We start from the raw sequence: 20,672 nt of genomic DNA on the forward strand, positions 1-20,672 counted from the left end.
TATTTTATTAAACTTAAATCAAATTTCAATTTTGATTATAATTTTTCATAACTTTAATGACACTTGAATTGAAAATATTATATCTATTGGAGAAGAATCAGAGATAAATAAAAATCACATTAATTCCGATGTTATAAATGTATAAATTATATATAAAACTAATTGTTATTTTTTTAATAAAAAAAGCAAAACAACAATTTTCAAACACTTTGTAGATTTATTATTAAATATACATACGTTTTGTATAAATATAATACAATTTTTTAGTTCAATTCATCAAAAACAGTGAACAAATGTAGTATTTTTACAATAAATTGCAGACTTTGAGAGAGAGAAAGTGTATATAAAATTAGGAGTCGACACAAGTATGCATGCGCTCAGAGCTTAATTTAGATACGATAGCATACAAACAACTATTATAATATACTATATTATTACATAATAATCGAGCGAAAAGCAAACCAGTAATAAAATTGTTAATAATAAAAATAATAATAGAGATAATACACGTGCAGTATTTAGCACGTGATATATCCACAGCACTCAGGGTCGTCCTATAGAAGAGACAAACCAATCGATATTATATTTAGATAATTCTCGAACCACTCTATTATATAACTATTACCGATATATTCTTATTAAAACATTTGTGTTTTCATACAATAAACTAAATATTGTTTTTTTATTAATTTTATTAAACTTAATTTCAATCACTCACTTTAACAAACAAATAACACGATTTTAGTTTACAGTATGAATTAGTTAATCATTTTATGTCTAGTAATCATTTAATTAAAAAATAAAAATAATTGAAAAATAAAACAAAAATAATGATTTCCAATGAAAAATCTATTGCTTTTATACATAAAATATAAATTATAAGTCACAAAAGTAAAACTTAAAAAAATTCAATGATAAAGTGCCGAAATTTTTTTTTATTTTTTATTTTTATATGTGATTTGAAAACCATGAATTCAAGTGAGAGGCAGAGAGAGAGAGAGAGAGAGAGAGAGAGAGAGAGAGAGAGACATCGATCCTTGACATAGTAATTGTGCTCAAACTACCGTTTCTCTCTCTCTCACTCTCTCTCTCTCTCTCTCTCTCTCTCTCTCTCTCTCTCTCTCTCTCTCTTATCATATATAGATTATATTCAAACTATAACATAAGTGATAGCATGTAAATTGTAACTCAAGGTATAACAATTTATTGCTATTATATACTGTATGTAACTATAATTAGCTTTTGTAATCTCATTTACAATTAATTATTTTGTTTATAAAATACATATAGAGTAATTGTAAATGTAATAATCTATCTTTTTTAATAAAGTACACATAAGTATATCAATATTTTTAAATAGTGTTAGAAATGAGCAAATGTAAGCTTAATATTTGTATTTTAATGTTTTGTTTAAATTCCTAAGCATTTTATTTATACAATTTGGTTGTTTGCCATTTAATATTATATAAATTAGATGATATCATTAATATACTGTAAATTAATATACAAGTATATTAATATTATATTATATAAATTAGTATAAAGTATAATATTATATAAATATATCTAAAATTATCTTATTCTAATAATTACTAATAAAAATATACCGGTAATAAAAAATTATTTTATTTTTGTAAATATCTTAATATATAATATATGTTATAAATATAAACTAATTGTTTCAGTGACATAAATTTATATAATTTATACTTTTATTAATAATATCGTAGTATAAAATTTTATTAATTTTTAAAATCCATGTTATTTTTAGGACAATAAGTATACAGAATTAAAATTTTGATATTAAATAAATATAAATAATTAATTTATCAATAATTAATATATATATATAGTTTGTAAAAGTTGTAAAATTATGTATCTATTAATAATAAACAATTTATAATATTAAATAAAGGTTATATGATATGTAATATTAAATTAAAAATGCAACCATGAATTTTTAAACAATGGCATTGAATCATAAGGATAGAGTTATCCAAAGGGTTAATACAATGTCATACAGTTTATGATTATGAATGAGATTATAATTGTAATTATAATTTTGATTTTTTAATAGCTTATGTATTCCCTATTATTTATTTTATGTTGTAAAATCTTATATAAAATTGTCGGTTAAATTTTGTATAATGTGTTGTTATATCAAATTTTATTAATAACTAACAATAAGTTTCATAAATTAAATAATTACAATATAAAGTAAGATAAAATAATATATTTATAAAAATACTTACATTGTTTATTTTTTGGGATTTAAAAATTATATAATTTTCATATAATAAATAATGTTAGTGTTTTTTACAAATTATATATAATTTTTATACATTTAGTTACATTTTTTCAATATTATACGGGTAATAGTATTAATATGTTTCTATTTAAAGTCAAATAACAGATTTGTAAAATTAAAATAAAAACTAAGTAATTAATATTTTTTTAAAAATTATGTCCATTATGTGGGAAAAGTGTCAGATAAAAGTTAAAACTGGACTTCAATTTTATCTATGATTTGATATATAAATTGTAAATATAATGAAACTTTAAAAATGAACTGTTTTAATAATATTTTAATTTAATTTAATATTATGGACACCAATTAGATTAAATTTTTAACTATAGCTATTATTCATTAAATTAACAAATTTTTGAAAAAACAATATACTGAGTATAATATAATATTATACTCTATAAAAAATTATTTTTTAATTAATTAAACTATTTTACATAGATGGAGCATTATATTAAAATTATTTTTTAATAATGTTAAAATTGAGTCCCAACATCACTAACTGTTATATATAGTGATGTACCGATTGCAAAATGCGCAATTGAATTGCTCGGCAATTGCAAAAAACTCTATTGCAAAAATCGCAATTTTAACATAGCGCCATCTATAATTTTTTAAAAATTAACAAGGTTTATATGGTAAAACAATATTTATAAAAATTTAAATTAATTATAATAAATTTAATTATTTTAGCAATAAATGTTACCATCTAAAAACCGTCTTAAACATTTAAAAAATGAGTAAAGAATTTTAATCTATAAAATGAACCAATTTTTTAACGTTATCAAAGTTAATTTTTATACAATCCCTCATGCGCGCAATTTTAAGCAATTTTTCGTAATTGCGGCAATCGAAAACTGAATTGCGAAAAATTACCAACACTAGTAATATTTAATATATTATCTAATTATACAATATTATGAATCTACAGTACAATATAGACTACTAATTGCATTATTTCATTACATGGAGTATTGACCTATTTTTATTTCTTAGTAATTTTATTGTTTAAAAATAAACTATATCATATATTTTATTATTATATTGATATCAATTATACTATTAAAAAATAATATTTTATTATTTCATAAATATATTGTCAGAAATATTATCTAATTTTTAAAAATTAAAAAAAATTCAATACAAATTTTTAATACAAGTTACTAATTTAATAAAAATACAAATATTGCAAATTGACCTAGTTTACATAACATAATCTGTAATAATTGGTAATGTAATAACTGTAAAGAATATTCGGATTCATTAAAAAATTTGTATAATTAATTTATTTATGACTTTTACAGTGATTTATTAATATACTGTATATAATAAGTATATTTATTTCTAGTGTCAGTAAACAAAAATTAATTGATAATTTGTTTAATTTGTAATATTTTTTCAAAATTAAAATTAAACAAAATATATGTACTTTTAAATGATGTCATTATTTTAAATTAAATTCTATATATATTTTTAAATTCTAAAAATATGTCAACTGTTATAAAATTTATTTTTATTTGTGTATAACATATACAGAATCTAATATCTGAGTTAATTTTTTGAGATATATTTACTGAATTTTGGACAGTATTTTCAAATTAATCACAATATGATTAAAATAATCTTTATTTCAAAAACTTTATTATTAAGCAAATATAGTTAAAAACATAAAGAATAATAAAGTAAATCATATCATTTTTAACATTAACTATTATACACAATATTTTATGATATAATTAAATAAGTTGTTAAACAATGAAAAGTTAATTATTTCTCTCTCTCTCTCTCTCTCTCTCTCTCTATATATATATATATATATATATATATATATATATATATATATATATATATACTGTATATATAACTCCTTTAATGAAATCTTATCTATAATATTCATTCTCAATGTTAAACTACTCTTCAATTGAATATAAAGTTCATTTTATACAAAATACTACATATATTTAATATAATAATATAATAATTAAACTGATGTTATCAATGAATAATCAAATAATTATTGAAAATTGTGAAATTGTTGTACATATATGACCTAATTTGAGTAACACGTGTTACATATCTTTAAAGTTGTCATTATTTGCATTACTAGGAAATAAAGGTTTAATATCATTGATAACATACTGTACTAACGCTTCAATTATTATTATTATGTTTGTATTTCCCGGTTATTCCTGTGATCACAGTTATGTCGACCACTTTTTTAATGGCAAACACACGATTGGTTAGTCTCAACTGAAGTCTATTAATAGTAGTTTTCTGATTGTTGACCAACTCTGGAGAATCACTGCTTTTTGTATGTCATATATGAATGATATTTTGGTTTTTCTCATTTCCAGTGATTCTATACTTATGACCAGATTTTCGGTATTACGGCTATCGATGATAGGATTTTAGACACGATTTCAAGTGTCAATGCATCACATCATTGATGTCATAATCCAAGTCTATATACTTCCGGCGTTTCTCGCAATACGTGTCCTGAAGTTTGTGTGTTTGTTGGGATCGATATGTCTATTATATACGTCTTGTCTTAAGATTGTCTTTCCATTTGTTTTTTTCCATTAAGTTTTGTCTCATAATTATAGTAATGGCTATGAATAAGTCTAACAGTATTTTGAGTCTTATTTTTAAATAGTATTATTAAATACATTGAATATACATTTATTTTTAAATATTTCAATCAAATTTTAGGCAAAAAATTCAGTTTTGGTATTATTTATTGTAGAAAATATAAAATATATTTTCTTTTCTAAAGAGAAAGGGAGGGAAAATAAAATATTTTCCGCAAAAATTAGAGGTATTTTATTAGGAAACTTGCATCCATTGGAAAGTTGCCCGAACTCTAATTGTTGTACAATTATTACTACTGTCTATAATAAATAGTAAATATAGTAATAAATGATACAATTTTTTAGTTTTTAAAACATTTATTATAACAAATATGTTTGAATGTAAAAATAAAATGTTTTTTAAACATATATTAATAGTATATAAAAAATATTGATATTATTTGATATTAATGTATAATAATTTTAAATTGATTAATTATTATAGCATTAATAATGATATATATAAACAAATAGTCAATTCAACAACAATAACACAATTTTATTTATTAATAATTAATTGGAAAAATTAATTACATGTTTTCGATAATTATAATCAAATTGTTTTTATTTTATTTTTACTGTAATTAAACCAAAAATTATTTATTGTTTTGTATATAAAACAGAATTATGAATATGAAAGCAGAATAAACACATTTTTTTGATAAAATGACAATTTGTTTGGTCGTCACTTAAAAACTAAGTAATCAACAAATGATTTGATCACAATTCAGGGTTATTTCATTCAATGTTTATACAGTATATGAAATATTATGTGAATTATAAGCTCATCAATGATAATGTAATGGTATTTAATAATAAATACAAAATATAGTTTAAGGTCTATATTTCAAATGATTACATATTTTTTGCTATTATAGTCACTTCATTGATTAGACAAATATATAATCAATTTGTATAACTTGTTAATATATTTTTTCTATATTTATAATAATAATAATTATTATAAACTAAATTATCTTTATGATTTACAGTAAAACAAAATTTTATTTTTTTTAAATGATTGGACATTTATAATATATCGCGTTTACAGTATATTAATTATTATTATTTAACTAAATCACAATATATTATATGTCAAAACATTTTTAAAAAATGAATATATATTTTTTGATTTACGTAAATAAAATGAGTAATTAATAAATAAAAACAAACAAATAAATGAATTGACAGATTTAGTCTAAAGATTGAGGTAATTATAAAGTATATACAGAAATAAAAATTATATATAATCTTTATAAATATATATATATATATATGCAAATAAGATTTTATAATTTAAGATGAATTTCAAATTAAGTAAAATTTTTAGTAATATAATTGTAATGATCAAGGTAATTTGCACAACTTATTTCAATGACATAAACCTATATTCAAGGATTTGTAATTTTTCATTGCTTTAATAAGCATTTGTGTATTAATACTACTACTACTAATAATAATAATATTTGTTGTTATAAAATACTGTTTTTCTATTGTAATCATATAATGTAGTTATAAAAACAACAACGTTATCAATATAATTAACATATAGTACAGTATATATCTATAATATAGATATCCGGGTTAGACTATATCTATCAGTCGGTCATTAATTGGTTTCACTATTGACTCTTAAGAGATATGATAGGAAAGCCTAAGATTTGTATCTGAAAAAGATAACAATGACGGACATAGAAATACCCGCACATTATAATTGTTAAATACAAGGGCTTGCAGAATGTCATTGCATTTGAAGGCAATTTCAAAGACAATTAAAACATTAAAGCAATAAAAAGTGTTAATGAATTTGCCATTTGTCTGCAAATAATGATAGATTTGTGTGAATTTAATTATATCTTATAACTATTTGATACGTTTGGTATAATGACCTTAATTATTAAAAAATAAAGATTAAAACAAAAGACAATATTTAAATTGACTTTTAAATATAAATATTATAAATTAATAGTTGATATTGATATTGAATTAAAAATTTGAATATATTAATAATTAATTTCGCATATATTTTTTATTATTATTAAATATTTTTGTATAATTTAATTTTCATATAATTTTTATAATATCTTATTTATAAAATATTATGCTTTAAAGTCAATAATTAAAGAGATATTAATAAAAATAACTAGTAATTAAATTTTAGAAAGCTTATAATTTAACAAAATTTTAAAAATTAGTAATTACTGTTACCAAAAATAATTAGTTTAAAATTTTATATTTAATAGCAATTTTTATAATAATATATTGCATCATACATAACCTACCTTGTTAAATTATATAACAAAATAAAAGCAATACACAATAAATTAGTCAACGATAAAGTTCTTATGTTATTTTAATACTATTTAATATAATTATTTAATGTTATTCACGGTATACTAATAGAGGATAATTATACAGTATATATATATACATAAAATTATAAGTGATTAATAATGTGATTAATTAACTAAATTTTCATCAAATTTATCACACAATATTTTATATAAAATATTTATCACACTGTTGTTAAATCTTAAGATTAACAAGTATTTACATTAAATTGCAATATTTTAAATAAATAAATATAATAAAAATTATGTTAAATTTATATATAATAAATAATATACAGTAGTAGTTGTAGTATAAATTTTATATATAAAATAATATAATATTACAATTAATTCAGATTCTTTATTGTCATCATTTCAACAAAATTTACATAATGTATATTGTATTATAATAACAGAATTTATCATTAATTACTAATATATCAAAATTAAAATATCTAATTTTTACTATAAATAATTAGTTATTAACAAATATATTTATGACATAATTTCAATTAAAAATATAAATTTCAAAACAAATTTATATTTAAATAAAATAAATTTTTGCCATATATATAGTTAAATAAATTTTAATTAAAATTTATTGTTTAAAATTAACAAAACCAAATAGATTAAAATTTGGTTAATTTCTATCATTTTATTTTTTTTAATTGCCACAAAAATTTTTAATTTCAATTCATAATTTTATATCTACACTAAATATATGAATCTAATAAATTTAAAATCATTTCCTATAATTTGTTAATTATTTATATAATAGTATCTCAATTTATGAAACATTTGATCTAAATTTAGGTAAAAATAGTCCAAATTTAGACTCCATACCCGTAAAGGTGGCTAATCCTAAACGATAACCACCGATGTGGTCAGGATTTTGTGATTTAATTTCTCCGGATTGTAACGGAATTTTGGCGTCAGAACCGGTAGGTCGACGGCCGCCAAAATCAATAAAAAACATTCGTTGAAGTACTTCGTAAGTAAGTAAAGTGAAACCAAATTGAGGAGCACTTCTAAACACACGGGCCGGCCCTCCCTTCCATAAGGCGGCAAATCCCTCCTCTTTGTAAATCTTTTTGCACGCGTCTATACATTCATTCAACACATTTATTAATTAAATGTTAAAATAATAGGATTAAAATAAATCAAATGCAATAATACCAATAACACCGGTATATGTTGTTTGTCCGGCACGTGCGGCAACTTGTAATCGTGTTTTGATGACATCAGCCGGAGTGACCAGATATGCCGCCGGTACACCTAATATCAGATATATATATATTATACTATTTGCTTAAAATTAATTATTATCTAAACTTACCGGCAATTACTGCCGACAATAAGAGTGAAGGCGCGCTGTTATGTCCATTAACATCAGCGAAGTTAAGTTTGCAGTGAGCGTAAGCCGGAAAGTAAATGGCAGAGAACGGTATATCGCGAAGAAAACACGCTTTTGAGCCCTGTTTTCGCATTAATCAAACACTATGTCATTAATCAACTATTATTTCAATCAATAATTATATTTTAAATACCTTATAAAGTCCTCGAATACCTAATTCTTTAATAACACCCAAAGCACTTATTTTTGGACCACTAGTTATTTCACCCGCAACTTGAAGTCGAATCTTAACTGATTATCAATTAAAAACAATATATTTGTTTACATAAAAATAAATATTAATTATAATTTGATTACCAATTTCTAATGGATTCGTAAACATGACTTGAGAAGCACCGGCCTATAAATTATAATTTTTCAATAATTAACAATAATTTAATAAATAAGAAATACTAACACATCCGCCGGCAATAAATTCAGAAATTTGAGTAATTTCTCCCTTTTCTGTCGTTAATTTGTCTCTAACGAAGTCATTCATCGTAAGTTTGATAGCTTTTTCAGGACAAACGCCGACCAATTGTGGTAATAAACCTCTATAGAGACCAAACACTCCTTCGTGTCGAATAACTTTTTTAGCGCAATCAATGCTATTCTTGTACATCAATTCTCCGATATAAGAACCAGTTCTTTGATTTTGCATTCTGGTTTTCACCTAATTTCATATTTATGTATCAATTAAATAATTTATTCATATATTAACTTTAATCATAACATCAAACTTACCAAATCAATGGGATAAACAACAGTAGCACCGGCAGCACCAGCAATAGAGCCCAAAATAAATCTATAAACACTTTCAAGAATTTGAGTCCCAACTCCTCTATCGGCTGCACTTTCAACAGCTTTGACTTCTGCAATGGGTTTAGAGAGATATCTCGTCGGTCTATACGGAGCTATACGTTCTAAATCTATAAAACTAACTCTTCCTGTCCTTTGATGAAGAAATCCCGCCAAATGAAAGAGGATTTCAATTTCTAATGGAGTCAATTGTGACATTTGTTGAGCGGCGTACAGGAACTCCTCTTTAGTCATTTCTAACTGATGGTTGCCTTTTGTAAACGACAAATAAATCCTTTTGACCAGTTCCATATTATTGAGCAATGAATTAAATGCCATAAAATATGGATACGTTACCAAATGGCCACCAGTGCCACCACCAGCAACAGCAACCAGATTTGGCTTAACATCATCTGCTAGTAAATGAATTTTACAGTTCAACATAATATATGAGAAATCCATGGCTGAAATGACACCCTTTTTGTTTTTGTCAAACGATTTAAAAGCTTGAATTGCGTGTTCTTCGTGAAAGTCATGCAATACTTGAGAAAATTCAGAGTACGTAACGGTCCGTTTGCGGTCATCACCGAAATGTAATCGCATAAAATCAGACTTAAAATTAAAAGGGATTTTCTGGTGTAAAGTCGTTTGCTTAATAATTTCTTCAAATTCATCGTGAGTTATAGATCCGGAACCGTTAGTGTCAAACAATTGAAAAGCAGTTCTGTAAATAGCGTCGGGTTGACATAAAACAGCTTCGAAGGCCTGGAACTCCATAAACGATACAAGTCTTCACAAATATTTTAATATATAATAAAGTTATGTAAGAATTTACGGGTAATTTATAATCATATATAATATATATGATATACTTTATATATACAGTATATATATATATATATAACTAACCCATCTTTGGAAGTGTCAAGAATTCCACCCAACATCTTAACTGTCTTTGGATTGTAGTTGTCTTCGGGATAGAGTCCCAAATAGCTTCGGATGAAATCTTCGGAAGACATGTATTGGTCGCCATCTTTCTCGACGGACGCATATTTGCTAAATATTTCCCGAAGTTTGTCACTGTTAGCCCTGTGGACACTCGAGTGGGTCTATAATCAGTGTATTACAAGTTTAGTTAAGTATTAACTGAATTATTTAATTTAAATCATTTAACTTAATATAAAAAATAACAAAATATAATCAACAAAAAATTGTTTAATGTTTTGACAAACATTTAATTAATATAAATATATAAACGAAATATTATTATAAATATACAAAAAATAATTTTTAATTTTTATATACTAATTAATGACATTATAATTATATCTTCAGTTCATACCTCAAACTGACAGTGTGTTTGTCGTAACAATAACTGCAACATTGAGGACAAAGGAGAGGAAAGGGATTCACATAACCGGCCACTCATTTAATGGACAAAACAAGTGATTATCACAATTCAATAAGTTTTGATTATAACTGAAATAAATAAATGAGAAAAAACTAAAAATAAATGAAATGAAATTAAATGCAAAATTAAAAGCAAATAATGGAAAACATTGGATCAGATATGAGACAAACAAATGATAAGTCAAGAAGTGGTTTATCTAATCGCTAGAGAAGTCAATTGACTGTCGATTCTGGAGATTCTCTGTTATTATAATTGATTGAACAGTCTGTTGATTGTCATAACATTTGTCAACATTTCGTCATTTGTTTGTCTCAATGGTGACCACTGTTTGATTGGGAAGTGAGTGGTCATCGGATCCGACAATAAGTGATAATTGTTAGCAAACCTCAAGAGATATATCGGTCGGCATTCACGCGAAGGACAACTCGAGGTTAATGTAATGCATTCATAGACTTTAGTACACAATTGATCCACACTTTACATACAATTTAATACTTGTCTCACTCTTACCCCTCAATCACAGTCACGGCATCAATGAGTTACTCATTAAAGGCATTGCAAAGACATTCAAACATTTGGTACACAATTATAGAGTAAATGCTGAGTGACGTCACAACACATTCACATATTATATACAATGTATGGCATATAGTATTGGATGAACTGATTGAGAGATCGTTAGTGTTTGAGATGTTTGACTCAAAGTGTGTATACATTTGGCGCCCAAACACTGGTCTGACTCTTGTTTTGTATTAGTTGTCACTTCTTTGATCACATTGTCATCACATCTATTATCAAATTATCATTAGATTAATCACTTGGTATGCTATTTGACTGATCTGGTCATCGATGGCAAGTAAGTACTAACCGATAGTGTTATTTGATGACAAAAATTAATTGAATTGTCGTCTTTAGGCTCATCTCTGATCCGAAACCGTTTTGAGCCATTCGTGGCAAATGCCAATGAAGTGGTTGCCATCCAATTGTTATTCAATGAAAAACAATTGGATGACGAATCGTGTGATATCTCACTCAAAGAGTTTAATCCTGAGTTTACGCATCAGTTTTTTGGCGACAATGAGTCGGTATTTGGTTACAAAGATCTCAAAGTAAAACTGTATTACTCGGCGGCAAAACTCAACTGCTTTTTGGACATAAAATATAAGGAAAAGGTCTCCAAAGATGAGACAAATGGCATTGAAGCCGATGAAGTTCTTAAGACAATTGCCGACAAACTTGAGATACAAATGTGTCAATCAATGAATGACTTTCGGTTACAGTTATCAAAAGAGTCTCAATTCAAACCTTATGGACAGCTCATCAAAAGTTTTACTATTGATTACAAGATTGAAGACAAACAGATTACGAGACAATTTGAGATATATATGACTGATATATTAAATCCAGGTTTTGATGCCTATCACCAAAAAATGCAAACCTTCTTGTGGTGGTTCATCGATGCTGTCTCTTATATTGATGCCGATGACGATCGCTGGCAATATTTTGTTGTCTATGAAAAAAGATCTCCAAATTTACTTTTGGGTCAAACAAATGGTCACTCAAACTGTTCTGACGATTATTTATACTGTTTTGTTGGTTACGCCACAGTCTATCGTTACTACGCTTATCCCCAAAGAATTCGTCCGCGAATTTCACAATTCTTAATTTTACCTCCATTTCAAAGGTGTGGTATCGGATCAGCACTATTGCAGGCAATATATGATAATTACATGTCTGATGGAGATGTATATGACATCACTGTTGAGGATCCGTCTGAAAGCTTTACTCGAATACGAGATTTCGTGGACGCGAAGAATTGCCAAAAGTTAGAAGCATTCAGTGCAGACAAATTGAAACTCGGATGGAATGAAGAGTTGGCTAAAGTTGCTCAGAGTTGTCTTAAAATTAATAGACGTCAGAGCCGTCGGGTATATGAAATACTTCGTTTTCGGAACACTAACCGATCCAATGATGAAGAATACAAATCCTTTCGATTGTATGTCAAACAAAGACTAAACGCACCGTTAAGAAAGCAAATGATTGATATCCAGAAACTGGAGAAAAACAAGAAATTTCCCGAACAAGAGTTGGAACTCATTAAACAAACAACTATTCCAACACTTGAATCACGAATCGATTTGTTGGACAAACAATACAAAGAATTGGAAGATGAATACCAACATATCATTGAAAGATTAGCTAAAAGTTAATCAAAAGTAATAATAATTTCGTTATAATATTTTGTAAATTTCTTCTTTTTTATTAATTTTCTTTTTTTTTAATTCTCTATAAGAGATATATTAAATATATTCTTGCATTTCGTGCAAAAATCAGATAAAAACAACACAATTGAAAGCAAAAACTATTTACGGTATAATGTTTACCATTTTTTTTATCTCTGTTTTTATATATCATTTGATATATAAAATATATACATTTATCTAATTAAAATCAATTCACACTTTTTATTTCAAATTATTAAATCTTAATTGTTTTGAAAATGGAATTTACAACAAAAGGCAAAATTATAAAATAATAGCAATGTATCCGAAATGTTATACATTGCTAATCAAGTGATAATATTACAGAAAAACTATTAACTGAATCGACTCGATATTTAATTAGTTTTTTTTAGATATAATATAATTTGTTTATGAATTTTGTTACTGCTTTGGAATGAAAGTAAAAACTAAACATAAAAATGTTTTTTAATTTAATAAAGTAATAATAATAATGACTTTAAATTGCTTTTTTCAATAGTTAGATATTAATTAAGTCCAAAACTTCAAATTTAAGAGGTATTCAAATACAGTATTACCGGTAAAACAATTTTGTATATATTGTGATTATAGTGATTGCGACATAATAGTTAATTTTAATGAATAATTTGACGATTAATAAATAAATCTAATTTAAAATTTGAATTTTGGACTTAATTGTAACTAAAAATAAAAAGAGATGAAAATATATACAATTTCTTACATTACATTTGGTTTTTTAGACATAATTCAAGAATGGATAACCAAAACTTGATATAAATTTGTTTTGAAAAAATGACAGAATGTTCTCACTGTAAACCACACTATAATCCATAAGTCATGATATCATCACTTTTTGGGCTCCCATTCAGGATCTTCATCGTCCATCTCATCATTATTTCCAGTGACACTTTCAGCGCCATCCGAGTCGACAGGTGTTGGCGCACGACTATTGTTGGCTGTAATTGTTCCCTCATTAGACTTTTCGGGATCATTAATAGAATCATCTAATGTATTATCGAGTGGACACAAATAACTGGCGTCTTCTTTCGTCAATTTTTCAATCTCTAAGTCATTCAATGGAAATGTTCTTAAATCAAAAGGAACAACAGTTTCAACATTTTCATCGATAGAGTCGTCTCTACGAGAAGAAAGAGATGCATTTCTGCGTCGTTCGGTTCGCTCGGGTGGTTGATAATCGCTATTATTTAAGTCAATGTTATTATGATTGATAACAACAGGAGTGGGTGGACCGTTAACTGAGTCCTGACTCATCGATTCGTTGTTAAAAACATTATCTCCTCCACCGGTCGATTCCTTTGTATCGGAACGAGTGCTGTCAAACCTAACCCGACCGCGACGTAAATTTCCACTTTTGTTTCCTTTAATATAAGACAAAATCCGTTTTCTCTCTTCTTCTTCACACTTAATGTGTCTTAAATTAAATGCTATGTCAGACATATCTTCTTCTTCGTCATCATTAGTACTCAATTGATTTGTAACAGTCTTTGTTTCTTTGGCGGTGTTGGTCTCAGTTTTTGTTTTCAAACTCAAAAAATTAAAATTTGTTTCCGGATCTTCAGTTTTACGCCACTTAGGAGTAATTATTTCTTTATATTGAAGTTTTTCAACCCGAGTAGTAGCCGCTATGCTATAGGGAATCACAATATTATTAATATCAAAGGCGTGTTGTTCACTGCGCCGTCGTCTATGAAGTGGTGCACTGGTTGGGTGTGATGTACACGAAGTACTTCCTTCCGACGGAACCGGCGATGGAATGGGGGATTCAGTACGTGAACTACCACTTGATGTCCGTTCACGAGGTCGACCTCTCTTATTGTTGTTATTATTACGCCAAAACTCATCACTTGAAACACCCGATCGGCGAACATAACGACGTTTAGCCCGATCGCCGTATTTCCTTTTCAACTCTATTATATTAATATTAATATCAATTAGTTATGATAATTATTCAATTATGATGGGATCAATATATTACTTGTTGATGAAATCACAGATTGCGATCGTTTCGGACTTTTGTTTTTAGAAGAATCGTAAAAGAATTTGTTGGTCACTGTTGGCGACGGAGGACTCTTTTGCGATCTTCTGTTTTAAAATAAGACATTAGTTATCATTCATTATATATCAATATTTTATTATTACTTTTTATTTAGATGTCGTGATGGTATTGGACGCTGTATTGTTTCACGTTTTAATAACTCAGTCAAATGAAGTCCAAGAGATACATCTATAATAGAAATATAAGTTTTATATAATAATAATTTTATAATATAATACATGTACAGTACATGATTTATAATAAGCTATAATTAAATACCATAATAATAATTAAACCTTATATCAGCTAATTTATAAACACTTATTATAATAAAATGTTAGTTAAAACAATCGACAAAATTAATTATAATTTTCATAAATTCTATATTTAATAATATATTAAATTTAAAAACAATACAATTGACTTTTAAGTTATTGTTTTTAATTACTGTAATAGATATAAAAATATTTTCATATTAAAATGTTTTATTAATAAAATATGATAATAATAAACATATGTAAATGTCTTCAATTTATTCAATATAAAAGATTTTCGATTGTTTTTTGTTGTATTTATAAAAATATATTAACAAATAATATACAATTGATTGGAAATAACATTAAAAATAAGAAAATTATTTGAGTTCATAAATAGAGTGACAGTAATGTCGTAATTGTCCTTCAAATTACATCATTCATTCAATGCGTTTATATGTCTAATATATTATCAAATATTGAATAAATGCTTATGTATTTGATATGATCTCATGCCAGCTAAGCGTTTATTTTAAACATTTATTAATGTATATAAAATAATTAATGAATTTTTGTTGATTTTTGTTGTTTAAGTCAATAAATAAATTTTAATATTTCAAGTTTATATGCTTTAAACATTTAAATATTGTATTAAATAATTTTATCGTATACAAACTTTCAATATTACTATTGTCAATTAATTGTATGCTAAATTATTGTGAAAATGCACTTTTAAAAACTAATTTAAACTATAATTGGATTAAATTTGACATTTATAAGCAACACAAACAATATAAAAATTCAAAATTAATGTAAAACTAAATTTTGTCAAATTAATCACAGTTAAAAAACTTAAGGAAAAAACAGTTAATATACTTTATAACTAATCAATTGATAAATTTTATATTTTAAAGTCAATAAAGTATTTTAATAATAAAATATCTGATATATAAAATAACTATCGCTTTTGTAATATAAAACCATTATTATTTCTAAGTCACAATTACAAATAATATATATATATATATATTAATATTATTATTTTACTAACAATAAAATGCATAACAAGTTATATACTGGTTGTTAAATAATGACGAATCTGATTCAATTCAATGTCATATATAAAGGGAGGGCTATAATGGCTATAATATGTCTATTATTAATTGAGGTTAAAAGCATTCAAATGTTATATCAGTCTATCGTAAAAAATAACTATAAGTTGAAAAACAAATAATAATCTCTCATTAGATCTCAACAACTCTCCCAATATTTCATTTATAAAACAATTACAATATAAATGTAATAATAATAAAGACTCGTATATTGATTGATAAGTGTTATGTAAACAGATATAATTGTCAATACCCTTAAGTAACATCGTTTATCTAATATTAAAATAAATATATCTAACTTTTTTGTCACAATCAGTTTAAAAGTCTACTTAATCTATCATTATATTAACAAAATTAATCCGTATTATAACCATATAGTAAATGTTACATAAAAATTAATCAATACATATATGATATGTAAATTACCGGTAGTTATTAATTGAAAAAAAAAACATTTTTTATATAAGGTTTGATTTTATGTCAATCTATTTCTATTCAAATGCTATTTCATATAATTTGCATTAAAAATAAAGCCATAATGAATGACAGGTTAAAATGATACAAATTTGGACTATTTTTTTATAAATATATATGAAATGAATAAATAATAAGTAGAATCCATTTAATTGAAAATAAAGGGAAGGAAGGGTCGGCACAAACAGGAAACTTAAAGCTTAACAATGAATGAATAAAGTTTGTAAAATCATTATAATTATTAGGGAAAAAAGGTATAACTTTATAGTTATCGACAATTAGTTACTTAATGGTTAACTATCCAAATAAACTGTACATAAAATGTCTTACCATTGTTTAATGACAGAACCGGATGACAGGACGAGTCTAGAAGTGATACCCTTTCAAAGTGTGGCATACAGTCCGTGTCGATCACGTGGACATAACTATACCGTCCGTTACATAGAACACAGGGCCACATGATGTCAGGCAAGCCATTACACGAACACAGTATTGTTGAATATTTTGCAGCTTTTCTTGTGGCACCCGATAGAGCACTCATTGAATGGACTAGTTTTCGCTTACGCATACTATTCAACGGTAAGGTTCGCATACAACAATGATTATCACTATCGGTACTATTGGACACTAATTGATCATTTTGTCCAGTTTTGGGCACTGTATCCGAAACATCCAACACTTTAGGGGTCGCATTCACCGATTGACTTTGTGTTGATGTTTGAGATAGTTGTGCAGTTGATGTGGTGGGCGTTGTTGTTGTAATGTTGGCTTTAGTAACTAAATTTGTTGGAACAGTTAACTTATGATCACCCGTTCCAAATGATATCACCCCTTTTGTAGCTCTTAATTGGCGATACATTTCGTTTTGTTGTCTAATCCTGAATTCTAAATCTGCTACCTGTGCCTGAAGCCATGTCCAACGCGAGGCAATGGCTGCCCGTTCAACGCACCACTTCCAACACGACCGCTTACGGCTATAAATAATAAACAATAAATTTTATTTAATTATAATTATAATTTAATTTATTATAAATTATACATTGGAAACACATGTCCTGAGCTTTGAGTGGGAGCTGAATGTTGCGATGATGTCGACTCATCGCTATAATCCTCAAATTCATCACAACTTTCACCTCCGGAACTGCTTTCGGTGGCATCGGAATCATATCCCGTTTCAAAATGTCTTAGATTAGCCGAAAACGAATCAATTGTATTGAGAATCTGTTCTTTATCTTCGGCACTAATTCTTGTTGGATGTGATTGTGATGAGGTCTGAGAAGGTGTTGTTGATTGAGTTCTTTGTAATAACTTAACTAAAGACGATTCATTGTTTGTATTGGGGATGTGTTGGGAACAAGTAGTAGTCATTTGATTAGTTTGAGGTACAAGATTTGATGATTGAGATGTTGATGACAGTGAAGATGTTTGAAGCGGTGCACGAATGGGTGTTTGGGGACAAAAATCATGTAAATGATTGGTCTCATTGGGAGTGTTAGTTGATTCCAATCTCTTGACCAGATTGACCAGTGCTGACGTCGATAAGCCTTTAGTTACTTCGGGAGTCAATAGTTTCATGCGATCCTCCACTTGACTGGCGTTTGATTGGAACTTCATTACTGAAATGGGATTGGATTCAGAAGGTTGTCGCTGACAACCGACTCCTAAAATCATTTGTTGGTTTTTTACAAACGATTTCATTTGTTGAGTCATATAATTGTGCGTTTGGCGGAACTGCAAACGTCTTATTCTTCTTAATAAGCGCTCTGAATGTCGGATTAAAGACATTTGTTCGTCTTTGAAATCAGTTATCTTCACCTCAACATTAGGTAAAACAGTTCCAGAATCTGATACTTCATTCAATATTTCTTTATTAAAATCAACTGTTTGTGGTGTCAGCAAAAGCTCAGTATGTTGTTCTTCACTGGCATTGTTCTCAAGTAGTGCATCACTGTTGACACCATCACTAATATGTGGTTCACTTTTGCTAAGTTCTTCATCAATCATTTGATCCACTATTTGGTCATTTATTAAAGAGTTTTGTGGGATATTATCCGTTTGATTTGTATCACTAATGACATCGGTTTGTGGTAAATGTATCGCTTCATCCATGAGTTTGTTATTAACATTTGTCTGTTGCTTCAAATCACTCCAAGAAATGGTATTTAAATTAAGTCTCTGTCCGTTCTCTGGTTTGCCGCTCTTCAGTGTACTTAACAGTTGATGCGTGTCTTTAGGCAATGCGTTTAACAGACCCATTGTAGACTCGCAACTGTTATTTACTAATGGTGTGGAAGTACTTGAAGAACTTGTTGTTGTTGTAGTGTTTACAGTCGTGTTAATTGAGATAATGTCCAGTTTGTTGTCACTGATGCTGTTCTCATTCAACTGATGGCCGTTTTGTAGCCCTTTATTCATATTAATGTTTTCAGTAATTAAAGAGTTGTTAGCTTTGAGTCCAATTGTCTGACGTATTGATGAACAGATAGTCGACAGATATTTGGATTGATTTTCAATCGTATTAATGGTTTTGTCGTTAAGATTCAAATTTATTTTTTCTAATGTCTCGCAATTGTTATCTTTGAGTGAAAGGCGAAAACGGACCACACTTTTGGTGCACATGTCATCGGGAGGACATCACTGAAAGACATTAAGACATGGCTTGAGTGTCAAGCATTGCATCTACAGCTCGACACAAGATGTTTGAGTTGAGGCGCGAGTTGTGAGCACTGGGATGTGTTAGTGTTTGGCCACTTAGCATATGCTGACACTTAACTGTCCACTCATGTTGTCGTCACCACCGATGACATGACTGGTAATGTGATGACAATTGGTGTCCAATCGGTGCGTTCATGTGATGGCTGTGATTATGGCGATCCTCTCCTCCCATAACACCAACACATATACACTATAACTATAAGATGAATGCAATACTTGAAAGCACACAATGAATGCCAAATCAATGGCTAATATAATACAGTATTAGAGTCTATGGAAACACTCAACACTACTGTAGTATTGCTTTCTCTTTCAATACTATCAATACATAGAGTAGTATAGCATTAATATATATACAGTATTACTACTATTACTACTACTATAAGACAGCGCTCAACAAAATTCACTCAAAATATTAATACATTAATACTGACGACTATTTCACAGCAAAGCCTATAATGTAATCACAATTACAGTACAAACCAAAGATCAGCCCCTTTTGGCACCACTTCCTAGCAATACATGTATTGCACGTCATTCACAACTAATACGACTAATACATGTCATATAATATACAATTCAATCAATACATTCAATTCAACAGTAAATCGATTGTAAATTTAACACAATTTAATTGAAAACACAATTTAATGGCAATTCATAACACAGTTGTTCACACAAACACATACAGACTATTTGATTGAACGCATTAATACATTCAATACGGTGTTATGCGTCACAAAATGTGTTCACTTTTGAGTCGTATTCTTCACAAATGACATGACATTTAAAACATATTAATAGAAAATTCAAACAAATATTAATATTATTATTATTACCGATATATTAGTCAACATTACATGATATACACTATCAATGAGTGTTCACTAAATTTATAATTAAATATCAATTTTTATATAACTTTTCAAACGACAC

At 26.8% G+C, this 20,672-nt stretch overlaps 3 protein-coding genes across 4 annotated transcripts; 1 reads left to right on the forward strand and 2 right to left on the reverse strand.

Annotated features, from left to right (window-relative positions):
• Positions 1–8,043: 8,043 nt before the first annotated feature.
• On the reverse strand, positions 8,044–11,347 carry LOC128960628 (calcium-binding mitochondrial carrier protein Aralar1-like). Of its 2 annotated transcripts, none has more exons than XM_054306755.1 (10): positions 11,250–11,347; positions 10,796–10,956; positions 10,363–10,562; positions 9,400–10,243; positions 9,074–9,328; positions 8,974–9,016; positions 8,810–8,907; positions 8,599–8,737; positions 8,439–8,537; positions 8,044–8,363 (listed from the first exon to the last, which is right to left on the reverse strand). In XM_054306755.1, the coding sequence occupies exons 2-10, from the start codon at positions 10,880–10,882 to the stop codon at positions 8,050–8,052; spliced, it is 2,079 nt and encodes a 692-aa protein (XP_054162730.1). In that variant the 5' UTR covers positions 10,883–10,956; positions 11,250–11,347; the 3' UTR covers positions 8,044–8,049. The 2 variants fall into 2 exon arrangements, with proteins under 2 accessions (XP_054162730.1, XP_054162729.1); XM_054306754.1 differs by having other exon boundaries at positions 10,796–10,932; positions 11,250–11,345.
• Positions 11,348–11,520: 173 nt separating this feature from the next.
• LOC128960630 (histone acetyltransferase type B catalytic subunit-like) lies at positions 11,521–13,256 on the forward strand. The gene is made up of 2 exons (XM_054306756.1): positions 11,521–11,720; positions 11,780–13,256. The coding sequence occupies exons 1-2, from the start codon at positions 11,714–11,716 to the stop codon at positions 13,072–13,074; spliced, it is 1,302 nt and encodes a 433-aa protein (XP_054162731.1). The 5' UTR covers positions 11,521–11,713; the 3' UTR covers positions 13,075–13,256.
• A 282-nt stretch (positions 13,257–13,538) lies between these two features.
• LOC128959610 (KAT8 regulatory NSL complex subunit 1-like) lies at positions 13,539–20,506 on the reverse strand. Its single transcript, XM_054305604.1, has 5 exons — positions 18,061–20,506; positions 17,352–17,995; positions 15,286–15,370; positions 15,122–15,228; positions 13,539–15,053 (listed from the first exon to the last, which is right to left on the reverse strand). Exons 1-5 carry the CDS (start codon positions 19,638–19,640, stop codon positions 13,972–13,974), a joined length of 3,498 nt encoding a protein of 1,165 aa, XP_054161579.1. The 5' UTR covers positions 19,641–20,506; the 3' UTR covers positions 13,539–13,971.
• Positions 20,507–20,672: the final 166 nt, after the last annotated feature.

Source organism: Oppia nitens, unplaced genomic scaffold (assembly GCF_028296485.1).
Source record: "Oppia nitens isolate AA-2021 unplaced genomic scaffold, nextdenovo-longstitch-racon4-pilon3 scaffold4_pilon_pilon_pilon, whole genome shotgun sequence".
Classification (NCBI taxonomy): domain Eukaryota; kingdom Metazoa; phylum Arthropoda; class Arachnida; order Sarcoptiformes; family Oppiidae; genus Oppia; species Oppia nitens.